Source organism: Phodopus roborovskii, unplaced genomic scaffold (genome assembly GCF_943737965.1).
Source record: "Phodopus roborovskii unplaced genomic scaffold, PHOROB, whole genome shotgun sequence".
NCBI lineage: Eukaryota > Metazoa > Chordata > Mammalia > Rodentia > Cricetidae > Phodopus > Phodopus roborovskii.
Window position 1 is genome coordinate 1,592,947 of NW_026126539.1, and position 15,273 is coordinate 1,608,219.

The following is a 15,273-nucleotide window of genomic DNA, read 5'->3' on the forward strand; positions in this document are numbered from 1 at the left end:
GTCACAAAACTTGTCTTGTTTTCTTGGAGTTTTCTCACAAGCACTCAGAATTCCTCTCCATTCTTGGACCATATTCTTTCTTTTCCTTTCTTTTCTTTTTGCTTCCCCTCCAGACAGGGTTTCTCTGTTGCTTTGGTGCCTGTCCTGGAACTAGCTAGCAGTTGTAAATCAGGCTGGTCTCAAAATCACAGAGATTCACCTGCCTCTGCCTCCCTCCCAAGTGCTGGCAATAACGGTGTGCACTACCACCACCTGGCTCGTGGACCACATTCTGACAGCAAAATATTGTTGGCTTCATAAAAGAGGCTTGTATTGTATGGAAGATTTTAGTACATGCATTAAAGTGGTTTGGAGATTTTTTTCATATAGATAAAGTCTCATATTAATATAAACTGATCTTGCATGCTATGAACCAAGGAAAACCTTGAATTCCTTATCCTCCAGTCTCTACATACTGAATGCTGGGATTAGAGCTGTGTACCACCATGCCCAACTCTAAACTGGCTTTACCATGTGGCAGTTTACCCTCTCATTTAACAAGGAGTTGGTGAGTTCAAGGCTCAGTGTTGTACTAAAAATCCTTTCTTTCTGTCCTTTGTGGTGCCATCCTCATCTTTGTCTTAAGGGTAATATTCTCATCTAACAACAGGTAGAGGTTAGCTACCTTTATTACCAAGAATGCTGTCCACACCTCTTGTGGCACTGACCCAAACTCACTAGGAGCTAGAAAGATGCTGGGAGAAAAAGTGTGTCCTCAGAAAGAAACCACTTGAAAATTTATTATAAAGTTGATGAAAATGAAAAACAAGTGTTAAGTCTGGCTTAACAATAACTAATTTAACAGTCAATACTTAAACTTTCTCTTGAGACATCAGCAATACAAGGCTGGCACTGTATCTCAGTAGTTGTGTGGTCTAGGGGGAAGAAAGGGAGAAGAAGAAACCAAAACATTAGTTCTACATACATACATCCTTCTACCAGGTACCTCTGTATAGTGTGTCATTTTTCCTGAAAGTAGATTACATTGATCATAATTCATTTAAACTGATTCCCATGTTAACAATGTTTTTTTTATTTTTAAGGACTAGTAGACAAAAATTTTGGTCACCTGAAAATTTCCATTTTGACTCAACAAAAAGTGGTCACATAGTTATACATTTCACTCTTCAGAGACGACCTCTAGACCTCAAGAAAGCTTCATCATTTTCTTCAAAAGTGTAAGCGGCTCACAAATTCTCTGAGTTTCAAAACTAAAGAGAAGTTGTCCACGTGGTCCTTCCAGCTCCCATAAGCCCTCTGAAACCTGTCATAATAACTTTCTTTGATCAAGTTGAAATCTGGTCTGTTTGTTTTTTAAAAATTGTTCTTTTTCCATCTTTCTCTCCAGGAATCTTTGACTTTTCCAAAATAACTTTCTTTTTCAGATTCTTCCTTCCATATTCCTTCTCCTTTCTTTACGGCTGTCAGTTCAGCTTTAAGTAAGCGTCTGTGGATTTTCCAGTGGGTTTTTGAGTCATAATGTAGCCCTTTAACAAGAACGGTTTTACCTAAGCCTCTTCTCAAAATTTCCTCATTCAGATTAATATTAAAATATCCACCCTGAGTAAAAAAGAAAGAAACTGATTATTTAATAAATTGTTTTACCTTATTTACCTTAAAATTCAACAATTTTTATCATTTTAGAGAACAGCAAACAAACAAAACCATATAATACAAAGGTCTTCAGATCAAGTTTGGTGGCACATGCTTGTAATCCTAGCATTTATGACAATGAGGCAGGAAGATTACTTACTCATGGCCAGACTGAACTACAAAATGAGACATTGTCTCAAACAAAACAGTAACAACCATAAAACAGGGGCTTGGAGATACCTGGCATCCATAAAAAAAACTGAGGCATGGCAGTTCAGATTCATAATCCCAGTGCTGGGGAGGCAGAGACAGGGGAATCCCTGGAGCTCACTGGCCAGCTAGCCTGGCTGAGAAAGTGATCTCTAGGTTCAGAAAGAGAAGATAAGGTGCATGATAACAGAGCAAGACACCTGACATGAACATCTGGCCTCCATACATGCACACACAAGTGTCAACACCTGTATACAAATATGAACCACACACAAAAAATAAGTATCAAAACACCAACAAAACAACAAAGGGGTTGAAGAGCCTAAAACAGCTATTGCTAAATGAAAGGATTTTATTTTTTGATATAATATACATGCAAGCCTTTTTCAAAGTCAGCTAATCCTCCTTGATCTCTAACCCAAAGAAGTATTGAAATGGTGAACTATAACACGTGCTATTTACTCTTTTAGCTGTGGAGAGGGAAAATAGAGCACAGGACTTGCACAATGAGAGCCCACAGCAAAACAAAGAGAACTATAAACTAGTAGGTAAAGAAGTTACGAGAGACAGCACAGCATCAAATTGTTAAGGTAAAAGTCACAGGGTTTTGGGGGCTCTGACAGGTAGTTTTTTGTTTTGTTTTTCTTTTTCTTTTTTAAAATGTGTATGGGTGTTTACCCTTATGTATGCATGTGCATCACTTTCATTCCTAGTACCTACAAAGGCCAGAATTGAGCACTGGATCCCCTGGAACTAGAGTTGCAGTTGTAAGCCACTGAGTACTGGTCCTCTGCACGAGTAGCCACTGCTCTTAACTGTTGAGCAATTTCTCCAAACCTAGGTATGTACATTTTAAAAACACCTACTCCACATAATCTTTGACTACCTTGAAACTTTCATTTCCGGAATATTCCACTTATAATGAAATCAATAAATGACCCTACCCATAGGAAATCATAGGAATAAAGCAGATACTGTTTTAATCTAACAAAACTAATTAAAACCAAGTATTGATGGCTTCATTCTGAAGTAAATCACAGGGCTGGAGAGATGGCTCCGCAGGTTAAGAATGCTTGCTGATCCTCCAGAGGACTGGAGTTTGGCTCCAAGCACCCACACAGGGCAATTCAGATCTGTCTGTAACTCCAGCTCCAGGAAGTCCAACACCCTCTTCTGTGAACACTACACATGTAGACACCCACAGATGTAGACACACACCCATAAACAAAATCTTAAGAAAGCAAAACAAAAACACAAGTGCTTGTTGTACCATCATTTAAATTGAAGTTTCATCCTAGCACCCATGTAACAAGCCAGGTGCTCTCCAACACAGAAGATTCGACGCCCTCTTCTGGCAGACTCACCCACATACATGTACAGTGCACACAAACTCACACACACACACACACACACACACACACTCACGCACATACACACACAGTCTCATGTGCACGTAATCTCAAGTAGACAAATGCATAAACACATTCACATGTATATGTTCACATACATGTTTTCAAAAAGTAAATCACAATGTAAAATTAATCTAAAAATGTCAAAATCCCAGGCTTAAATGAGGAAGTATTTTCTAAGAATCTATAAAGCAAAGTAATCTTTTTTTTAAAAAAAAAAAAAAAAGCCTTTGAAATAAAATAAAAAGGAAACCATTATTTCTCTGAGAACAATAAATTTTGGTTCATGAAAAGCTTATTATATTGGTCTCAGTTTAAAACATTTTATATGTTCATTTCTGTGAGCCAAATGGAAACAACTAAATTTCAATGTCACACATTAGTAGAATTCAAGCAGGAGAAATAATTGAATCTCACTATGTGCACAGCATAATTTGTTCATCTAGAAAACAAGGTAAGGACTGGGAATGAAGGTGGGCATTTGAACCAGTAAGAAGACTTTCTATGATTAGTTCAGTCAAGGCAATTATCATCCTTTAGAGCCCCACCAGTAAATGAGAACAGCAACCCCAGAGGATGGTTTTCAGTATGCTAGAGTAACAGGAGCACAGCATTTACTTCTACAGCTTCTGAATGTGAACACAGGATATTGGAGCAGACAGAGCAACATTTATCTTCTGAAAACATCCTTGTTCTTTGTAACTCCCAGTTGCTAAGCCTCATTCCCCAAATGATTTCTATTAACAGTGTGATACAATATACTCACACATATGTAAATGTATGGGGATAGTCCTTTACTTAGCAATGGCTAAAGTCATTAATAATTTCAAAGTTTTTACCTCTCTTTATAACTTTCTTTCTATATCTTCATTTCAACATTTATTTTTGTTTTATGTGTACAAATGTTTGCTTGCATGTATGTTTATGAGCCTCATGTGTGTCTGGCCAGAAGAGGACATTGGATCCTCAGAACTCCAATTACAGACCTTTGTAAGTTGCCATGTTGGTGCTAGGAACCAAACATTAGTCTTCTACAAGACCAGGTAGTAGTCTTTACCACTGAGCTGAACTCATGTCCTTTGCAAGAGCAATGTGAGTTCTTAGCCACTCAGTCATCTCTCCAGTCATCTCAATGCCTTAGTTTGTTATTTTTTAAATAATGTGCATATGTGTGATTCTACATGCATGAGTGCAGTGCCCTCAGAGGTTAGAGGAGGGCATTGGATCACCTGGAACTGGAGTTATAGGTGGTTGCCAACTGCCTAAAGAAAGACCTCTTAACTGTTTGAGCCACGTCTCCAGTCCCTTCAGAAATTTTATTTGACTGATATAAATATCCATAAATTTTACATGAAATTTATATAATGCCAGTCAGTGGTGGTACATGCCTTTAATCCCAGCCTTGGAAGGCAGAGGCAGGTGGATCTCTGTCAGTTCAAGGACAGCCTGGTCTATAGAGCAAGTTCCAGGGCACCCAGGGCTACACAGAGAAACCCTGACTTGAAAAGAATAAAGCACCTTATTCTTTACACAAAATCATGACTAGCAGCTTGAAGAGCTTATTATATATTCAAAATGCTAATTAAATAAGTGTTTACTTATGTTAAGAATAAAACATGGTCAGTTATTTCTTCATTTACCTTGTTCATTAAAAGGTAGCAAAAGAGTGCTGAATTCTCCTTTCCAAGAAGCTGGAACCAGAGCAGCTGGGAAGGTTTCAGCTCTTTTTGTAACCAGGCCTTACCGGTTTCAGTGAGTTCTACTCCAGCCAGCTTAACCAGCAAAACGCCACATGGCTCTTCTAAGAAAGAAATGTACAAAAGCAGTTTAGCTTCAAGGCAGACCACAAAGCAAAGTCCAAAGACATTTGCCTCCAAGCCCCTAACACACATTATTTATAATAAATACCCAAACTCTAAATTTAGGACCACTTAGTTTTGTTACGAGTAGTTTTCCCTGCCGGTCAGTCTGGTCCTTCCGCCATGCCTACCCCAAATAACATACAGAGATGCTGTATTAGATATAGTTCTATTGGCCTGTTACTAGTTTCTTATCAGCTAGCTCTGTCTTAAATATTAACCCATTTCTATTAATCTAAGTATTTCCACGTGGTCTCATCTTACCAGAGAGTGGGCCTGGACCTCTGTTCTCTCCAGTCTCTACATGCTGACTCCTCCTTACCACTTCCTAGAATCTTCTTGTCTCCTAGTCCTGTCTATTTTACTTTCCTATTGGCCAACAGTGCTTTATTCATTAACCAGTATGAGAAACATATTTACAGAATGACATCTCCCATCATCTCCTCTTCTTTGTCTAAATAAAAAGAAGGGTTTTAACCTTAACATAGCAACCTTACTCATAACATAGTTTCATTAAATTTTCTTTTAAAATAATACAAGTACAACCCAGATGTGATAGCCTTTTATCCCAACACTCAGGAAGCAGAGCCATGTGGATCTCAGTGAGTTCAGGACCAGCCAGGACGTTCTGTTTTAAAACCAAGAAAGAGAAAAATAAAAAATCTTAGGGTTATATTGCTGTGAAGAGACACCATAACCAAGGCAGCTCTCTCTCTCTCTCTCTCTCTCTCTCTCTCTCTCTCTCTCTCTCTCTCTCTCTGTGTGTGTGTGTGTGTGTGTGTGTGTGTGTGTGTGTCTCCTGAGACAAGATTTCTCTGTGAAACAGTCCTGGCTGCCCTGGATAGAACTATAGAACTCACTCTGTAGACCATGCTGGCTCTAAACTCACAGAGATCCACCTGCCTTTGCCTTCAGATTGCTGGGATTAAATAGGAGAGCCACTATCACCTGGCCTCCATGGAAACTCCAATAAAGGAAAACATTTAATTGGGGCTGTCTTACAGTGTCAGAGGTTTAGTTCATTACTGTCATGTCGGGAGCATGGTGGCTCACAGGCAGACACAGTGCTGGAGAGTTAGTTGAGAGTTCTACTGGGTCAGCAGGCAGCGGGAAGAGAACTGAGGCACACTGAGACCCCAAAGCCAGCATGCTAGTGACACACTTCTTCCAACCAAGCCACTCCTGTTTCAACAAGACCACACCTCCTAATAGTATCTAACCCTATAGACCTATGGGGACCATTTTTATTGAAACCACCACACAAACCTGTTTTTGCCTCCAGAGTGCCGACTTTAAAGACATGTGCTACCAGGTCCAGCTTGTAATTTGTTTTTAAATTTTACAGGTCACATTTAAGAGATGACTTAAGTCTTAGGAAAGACTTTAGACTTTGAATTCCCAAACAATGTTGGAACTATTAAAAAGCATGGCATCATGGAATAGTCACAAGCCAATGATGGAATGCTGTGGTTTGAATGGGAAATGTCTCCCATAGGCTCATGTGTTTGAAGACTTGGTGACAGCTGTGGAACCCTTTGAAGGGTGTGGAACTAGGAATGAGCCTTGAGGAATGCTTGTTTGTTTGAGACAGCGTCTCTTCTCTCTATGTAGTCCTGGCTGTCCTGGAACTCAATAAGTAGACCAGGCTGGCCTCAAACTCACAGAGATCCACCTGCTTCGGCTGCTGAGTGCTGGGATTAAAGGTGTGAGCTACCAAGACCACCTGGGTCTTAAGGTTTTAAAGCTGGGTCTCATTTTCCAATTTCTCTTTGCTATTTCATAGGTGATGCAGTGTGACCAGCTGTGTCATGCCTCCCCCATCATGATGAACTGTATCCCATTGGAACTATAAACCAAAACAAAACTTTCTCCTTTAAGCTTCTTTGCTAAGGTATTTTTTTCTCAAAAATATAGAGCAACCTAAAGCAACCAAGGAAGCAAGTAAAAGTGCTTGCCTTGAGTCTGACAACCTGAGTTCTATTTCCAGAATCACAGTGAAAAGAGAGAACCAGTCAGTGGTGGTATGCCTTTAATCCCAGCATTTGGGAGGCAGAGGGATGGAGATCTTTAAGAATTTGAGTCCATCCTGATCTGCAGAGCAAGTTCCAGGACAGGCTCCAAAGCTACACAGAGAAACCCTGCTCATAACATGTGTGCCACCCCAAAAAAGGGAGGAGGAGGAGAAAAAAAAAGAAAACAGAAAACCAACTCTTGAAAGTTGTCTTCTGACTTCTACATGTCTGCTGTGGTACATGATTGTTCACAGTCATATTCACACACATCACACACACACACACAACACATGCACACACAAAATTTAAAGAGCAATTTTAAAACGTTTAAAAAATAATTGTTTTATTTTATGTGCATTAGTGTTCTGCTTGCATGTATGTCTTGTGTGAGGTTGTCAGATCTTGGAGTTACAGACAGTTGTTAGCTTCCATGTGGGTGATGGGAATTTAGGGCCTCTGGAGATGCTGTCACTGTTCTTACCTTCTGAGTCATTCCAGCCCCTTAAAAACATTTTTAAACAAGATCTCTTTGTGTAGCTTTTGCCACTCTAGGCCACTCTGTGTACACTAGGCTGGCCTCACACCTAGAGATCCTCCTGCTTCTGCCTCCTGCGTGCTGAGATTAAAGGCATGTGCCACTCACTACACCTGGCAATGAGTTTGGTTTTGTTTTAACGTTCTAAAACTTGGTTATGCTGATAACAGTAAACATTTTCCTTCAGACTTGAGTTTCCTAAAACCTGTTCCTGAGTTTTAGGCAATGACAAAATGACACTGTCTTAGTGATAAGTGAGTGCCATCACTAAGGAGTCTGTTTCGTCACTAAGCTCTATATCATTTGTTTGTTTTGAAATTGCATCACCCTATGTAGCCCTGGCTGGCTCAAAACTTAATATGTAGATGAAGTTGGTCTCAAACTCACAGAGATCCACCTCACTCTGACTTCTGAATGCTGGAATTAAACACCTGTGTCATTGTACCCAGGATAAATATATATTTTTAAGGATTTTGGAAAGCATATGATAGACATACTGATATCTGTGAACAATCTTAATTGCTACAATAGTTCTAATAGCTATGTTATAATAGATATAATAGTTATATTATAAAATAATAGTATATAGCTGTGTTATAATAGTTGTAATAGCCCTATTATGACATGAGAGTCATGATAGCTGTGTTGTGACATAAAGTTACAATATCCATGTCATAACCTAATAGTCATAATAACCATGTTCTGACATAATAGTCATAATAGCTGGTATGACATAATAGGTGTGATAGCTGTGGCATGACATAACAGCATATACCTGTGTGCTTTCTGTACTTATTGGCTTTTTCCCCATGCCATGCTCAGCCTGCTTTCTTATAGAACCCACAATGGGCTGGGCCCGCCTCCATCAATCACTATGAAAATTCACTCCAGTCCAATCTTATAGAGGCATTTTCTCAGTTGAGGTTCCCTCCTTTCAGATAACTAGCTTGGGTCAAGATGACATGAAATTATCCAGAACATAGCCATGATAACATAACGATATCCATGTCATAGCATAATAATCATGACAGGTGGCATAGCTGTCATAGCTGTGTTATAACACAATAGGTGTGATAGCTATGTTAGTACATAATAAGTTACAATATCTGCATTATAAAATAAAGATCACAATAGCTGTGTTTCAACATAATAGTTCTAATACTTCAAGGAAATTCATGGCAACAGACAACATCTTAAGACAAAAGGAACACCTAGGAGTATATATATTTCTCAAAAATATTAATGTTTTAGCATCAGAAGTAAAAAAAAAAAAGATTTAGATAATGTCTTTGCAACTATTGCAAGTTCTGTGACTATTACAGACATATGCCTATTTCAGTGGTCACTATATGTAATAAGACTGTAGCCAAAGAACAGACATTCACTAAATCACTGCTGAAAATGTAAAGTGTTTTAAATATTTCACTTGATAATTTTGTTGTTGTTTTTGGGACAGGGTTTCTCTGTGTAGCTCTAGCCAGAGCTGGAATCAGTGCCCGAGGCTGGCCTTAAACTCTCAGAGATCCGCCTGCTTCTGCCTCCAGAGTGCTGGGATTAAAGGTGTGCACTACCATGTCGAGACATTTCATAATTTTTTGAATTTGCGCATGCACATGCATGGATATGCTTATACCTTCTCATCTATATATTTCAAAGATCATGAAGGGGTGTCATAGAAGTCATGAGGAAGGAGTCTTGGAAATTTATGCTCCTTTTTGATATTGATAAGTACCATGGACCAGAACTAGAAACAAAATGTAGTTCTCCATATTATTAAGTCCCACTACACAGGCATCCTCAACTATGACTGTGGTGATTTGAAGCAGAATAGTCCCCATAGTCTCATATGTTTGAATGCTTGGTTCCCAGTTAAGGGTACTGTTTGGGAGAGGCATTGTCAGAGTAAGTGTGGCCTTTGAGGAGGTATGTCACTGGGGATAGGCTTTGAGGTTTTAAAAGCCCATGCCAGGTCCAGCCTTGTCTCTCTCTCTGCCTACAACTTAAGAGTCAGATATGAACTCTCAACAACTGCTCTAGCACCATGCCTTCCTGCTGCCACATGGCACACCATGGTGATAATGGACTAATGCTCTGAAACTGTAAGCCAGCCCCAATTGAATACTTCCTTTCATAACTTGCCTTGATCATAGTGTCTCCTCACAGCAATAGAACAGTTATCTAACACAACTGTCATTTAGACCAAACTTTTTTGCATAAAGAATGCCCTCAATTTTTAGGATCTAGATATTAGTCCTTCAGATAGAAAAAACAAAGGTCTGGTTGTATTTTATCGACCAGATAGTAAAAGCAGTGAAAGAAACATGGGTGGCAGTCTTTTCTTGTTTTGAGAATGCTAGGAATGAAATCCAGGGCCTTGAACTCACTAAGCAGGTACTCGTTGACTATGCTATACCCCCAGCACCAGGCACACTGACTTAATAACTCCCTTCAGATAAAAAAAGATTATGTTCTAGTGTATCATTACATCCTTGAAAATTGGGAAGTGACTTTCTCTTTCCTAAGACATTTTTAAGTAGAAGTTTTTGTTTTGTTTTGTTCTTTACTTCTGAAAATATAAACTTTCTAGTTATGTTCTAGTGGCTTCACTGGATAGGGAGAGAGCTTATAAAACAAAACACACAAAAACCAAAAACAAACAAACAATAACAACAACAACTACGTCAATTCATTCTATCCAAACTGTATCAACTAGTCAGTTTCTATAGACAGTAAGCATCATGTTTTTGGGTAACTGTTCATGTCTATCAGGAGCTTATATGTTAGTAGAAAAGATAAAAATATGAATATATAATATGCACAGGAAGTGAAAAGGGAAATAAGCAGCTTATAGCCTTGGAAGATGGACAGCAAATTCTAGAAAGCAGGGCAGAACAACAATAAATACTACAACAGCAGTGCATTTAAACACCTATGGGGTTAATTATTCACAGGAGGGTTAAGAAAGTTTCCCAAAAAAGCAGCAATTGAGCTAGATTCCAAAGAATGAATTTAAGCTGTCTGAGGGAAGATCCAGAGGAGAAAGTGGGGGGGGGCACCTTTGCTATGAAGCAGAGATAACTAATAATAGTAGACAAACTATGTGACTCCTAATACTCCTCTACTCTCCGTTGGTCCTCTCAATGTTTCTTTCCTGTCTCAACTACAGGAGCCTTCATATAGACCATCATTCATACCTATGTTGTTCCTGGATAGCCCACTCAAATATTCAGATCTGAGTATATATATAACAACCCCTCAATGAGACCTTCTGTATATGTGTAGATTTCCTTAGCCCCACCAGACGTGAAAAGTTATCTATCCTAGGACTTTGTTCCTTGTCTTCATCAATATTAGAGCAAAATTTCCCATGCACTTTGTATCTCTTCCACCAAGACTATGAGCTACAAGTATTAGAAGGACCATGTTTGTTTCATTCAGTACAGTTACCTTAGGTCCTAAGCCATAACAGATTGTCATCATTTGTAGGTTTAGCAACAGAAGAGCTATGTGAAAGACTGAGTAGTCAACTAAAATAAAAAGGAGAAGGAAGAGAAGAACTCTAGAGCCAAACTTTATAATCTCTTGAAAATAAGGTCATGGTTCAGACTTTCATAGACTATGGAAAGTAATCAGAAATTAGTATATTTTTGCTATTTTATAAAGGGTATCTACTTTTTAAATACCACAATAATGACTACAATAGTTATCTAATTTTCCAATTCTTGCATCTTACTTACTTTTCCATGAAGATATAAAAGGTAAAGTAATAGGAATGTGTTCAATTTCTAGACCACTCTCAGTTATCCTGTGTAATCGGCCACGTAGTTTAATTTTCTTTCTTATAAACTCTACTGGAATATCTGAAGATGTTGTAAATTTTGATGTCTGTTGATTTACAAAGAAAAACGTTTAATTTTCACTTAAATGAAAACAAATTGTAACGATATCTAAGCACTTAGCAAGAAGACATAGTCATTGAAAGTATTAACTTTAACACTTCAATATTTAATAAAAATTTTCCCATTAACACTTTAATATTTAATTAAAAGTGTTTATATAGAGTCTGGAGAGATAGCTCAGCAGTTACAGGTACTTGATACCCTTGCTGTGGATATGGGTTCGGTTGCCAGCAGTCAGTTTCAGAGAACTGACACCCTCTTCTGGCATCTGGAACACATAAACATTTTCAAGTTATTTAATATATATTAAATATATATTAATATTTATCATATATTAATTAATATATATTATATTAATTATATTAAATAACTTGAAAATGTTTATGGAGAGTTAAAGCTTATTACCTATTCATTTCCTAACTGGCAAGGCTTTTAATTTTTTTTTTAATATAAATATCATTTAGGCAAACCTTTAAAAAGAAAAGAAGTGGGTAGGCCAACATTAGAAATTCACTTCTACTGCCAACATCTACTTATCTACTTGGTTCCCAGGGTTATCACCATGGCTAGCTCAGAACCTTACATAACACTGTACATCTTTCTAATACTAGGAAAGAATAATTGATGCTATGGCATATTTGCTCTGTAAGAGAAAGAACTTCATCTAAATGCTGGGGAAATTTCCCAGATATTATTTAACCAGGACTTAATTTTTAAATTTTCTATTCTGTGTGTGTGTGTGTGTATGTGTATGTGTGCATGTATGTATGTGTATGTGTGTATGTATATGACACTGTATACATGGATATCAGAGGAAAATTTTGTATGTTCTCTCTTTCCACCTTCACATGGTTTCTGGGGATCAAATTCAGATCTCCAAGGCTTGCACAAGAGCGTTTAACTACTGAGCCATCTCAAAGCCCCAGAACTTACTTTTAACTTGGATTCAGAAAGACCACTCTGGGTTGAGTTTGTTGTTGTTGTTGTTGTTTGTTTATTTATTTAGTATTTATTTACTTGAGACAGGATTTTTCTGTAACCCTGGCTGTCCTGGAACTCACTATGTAGACCAGGCCTGCCTCTGCCTCCAGAGTGCTGGGATTAAAGGTGTATGCCACCACTGCCCAGTACACTCTGGGCTTTTTGTTTGTGTTGGCATACATGAAGAATTTATGTAAGTTTGTTTTCAGGTATTAATCAAAGTGAGAGCCATAAGTGATAACCAGCATTATTGAGATTTTTGTCGCTCTATGCTACCTAAGAAACCATTCCAGATTAAACTGGAAAGTTGTAACCTTTCAAATTAAATAGATGACTCCATATTCTGACCATTTAGGTGCAATGATTAAAAAACAGCCTATTTTTTTTTTATCTAAATATAGTAGTTTATTTGCAAAGCATCCAAGAAACAGTTTTGCCTGAAACTGTTCTTTATCAGTTCCAACAACTCCCTACCCAAACAATGATACTAGACAACTCCTAGTTTGTTTCGTTTTGCTTTTGTTTTGAGACGAATTTCCCTCTCTAGCCAAGACAAGGCAGACCTGTAACTCACCAGCAGTCCAGGCTGGCTATGACCTTGTAGCAATCCTGCCTCAGCTTCCCAAGCTGCTAGGAAGACAGGTGTGAGTCATGAGACCCAACTAAATCCTACTTTGTTTACAGAAAATTAAGATCTGTGTACTGAAAAGTTATGGTCTGTGGAACAGCTGAAACAACTCATGGGGTCGTAATCATGTGACTAGAGGTAACAGCAATTTAGGACTTGCTGGCATAAATGCATAAATAAAATTTATAGTTATTAACTTGCTTGCTTTTCTTTACTACAATTCATTCTGTACATGTAGGCTCAGGTTTTAGCAGTTAGCTTACTGGTACAACACAAGTCAGGAAAAAAACTAAACTAATCAGAATGCTATCCAAATGTTAAGGTCTCTTATAAGCAATATATAATATATCCAAACAATAAACCAAAACACTTGAGATATTCCCCAGCATCTGAAATGCAAGTATAGTGACTATACTATTTTAACATACTAAATCCTTTATGACATTAATTTTTTTAACTCTAAAAATATGATTACACAAATAGTCTGTAGAATTAAACAACTATAAAATTCTACACAATTTTTGACTCTAAAATATATTCACTGCTCTAAATCTTAACCAAGATCTTAAAATATGTGTATTATCTAAAATACAATTTAAAGCCTTTCAGTAATGAATATAATTAAAGCAATTGTCTGGTGCCCCCGACATTTTGGACTCACCAGTCGAACACTTCTTATTAGTAACATTATTCCAGCTATGGCCATCCCAGTGCTGATGTTCTGCAGAAAGAGAATTAGTGATTAATTCATTAATTATCATTTACAACAGTGAATGCACTGACTTAAAAGAGCGAACCACCTGTCCTCATGATCACTAGCAGTTCAAGTAATGCAGATGCCTCAGCTGGTGACCCAGTTCCTACAAACACTTTGCTGTGCCCCCATTTGCAACGTCCTGTCTTTTTACTCCTACAGTATTCCCTCCTAGTTCTTCCTTAGCAATCTAGCATGCACAGGAATTTGAGTGTGAATGACTTTACCTTGGCTATGAATTCCTTGAATGCATCCCTGGCGTAACATCCATGGTAGATTATGTACTTGGTAGACAACCTTAAAATACAGCCCCATGTCAAGTATACTGGGTAAATGTGTATGTAAATGATTGAACAACAACATAGTTGATAATAATACACTTATTTATTTGGCACTTACTGATACAAAATGGCAGGTACTAGACTACTCTAAGGATGGGACTACAATGACATGTCAGCAGGCAGGCACGGCCTTAGACTTCATGCTGCGTAGCTGGAAAGCATTTGCAAAGCTCAACTTCCACAAATTCTCAGCAGAAGTTGTTGTTCCTTCCAAATTCATCCCCCTACTAGCTTCTAGTTGCCTGTCTTTCCCAATGCTCTGTCGGCCTTTGCTTCTGCCCCCTCCACTCCCGGAGAAATCCCCCAGGCCTCACTTCTACAGCTTCTTCTGTAGCTTTCTGCAGGTGTTCCAAGATGTCGGCAAGGCCAGGGCTTTACCCACTCTGCCACGTTTATGTAGCTCACTCTCAGCTGTATGTCCAGTTCCGATTTCCCTTGCACACTAAACTATGTCCAGTTGCCTCTACCTGCAACTATACTTTGAAGTCTAACGACTATCCAGTTTCCGCATCTGTATGTCCAAGAGCTCTACAGCTTTTCCTAGTAAGTTATTTACTGCGACTCCTCCATGTCAGGAGCCATCACCACCATCGACCCAGGGGCAGCTGCTTCTTTGTCCACATCACCACCAAGACCTTAATGGCAGTGCTTTCTCTGGTATTACATTGGTCGTCTAAGTATCTCTTCTTTAGTTGAATTTCTCTCGTTTTGCTTAAAAAACAAAACAGGACTGGGGACTATAGTTCAGTAGTAAACACCAGAATGCTTACATTAGTTCGAATCCCAGTCCTGGAAAAGAAGCTCTGTGAAGGCCTACTTGGCTTCCCTGCTCTTCCAGGGTCACCTGCCTGCGGTTCTGAACCGGGTGCTACCACTGGACCACTCGTGTGGTGTCCCCAGTCCCGTGCCAGCCTCGCAGGAAGAAAGCAGGCCTGGCCTCCGCCACCAGGGCGGTAAAGATGTGATGTCGCCTCCCTGGCCATTCCTGTGGCCGGCCTGACATTCTGTCCCCG

The 15,273-nt window shown here is 38.7% G+C and overlaps 1 protein-coding gene across 1 annotated transcript; it reads right to left on the bottom strand.

Moving 5' to 3' along the window:
* Positions 1-983: 983 nt before the first annotated feature.
* On the bottom strand, positions 984-15,258 carry CUNH3orf33 (chromosome unknown C3orf33 homolog). Its single transcript, XM_051198669.1, has 5 exons — positions 15,031-15,258; positions 13,827-13,886; positions 11,395-11,542; positions 4,892-5,052; positions 984-1,599 (listed from the first exon to the last, which is right to left on the bottom strand). The coding sequence occupies exons 1-5, from the start codon at positions 15,241-15,243 to the stop codon at positions 1,354-1,356; spliced, it is 828 nt and encodes a 275-aa protein (XP_051054626.1). The 5' UTR covers positions 15,244-15,258; the 3' UTR covers positions 984-1,353.
* Between the last annotated feature and the right edge of the window lie 15 nt (positions 15,259-15,273).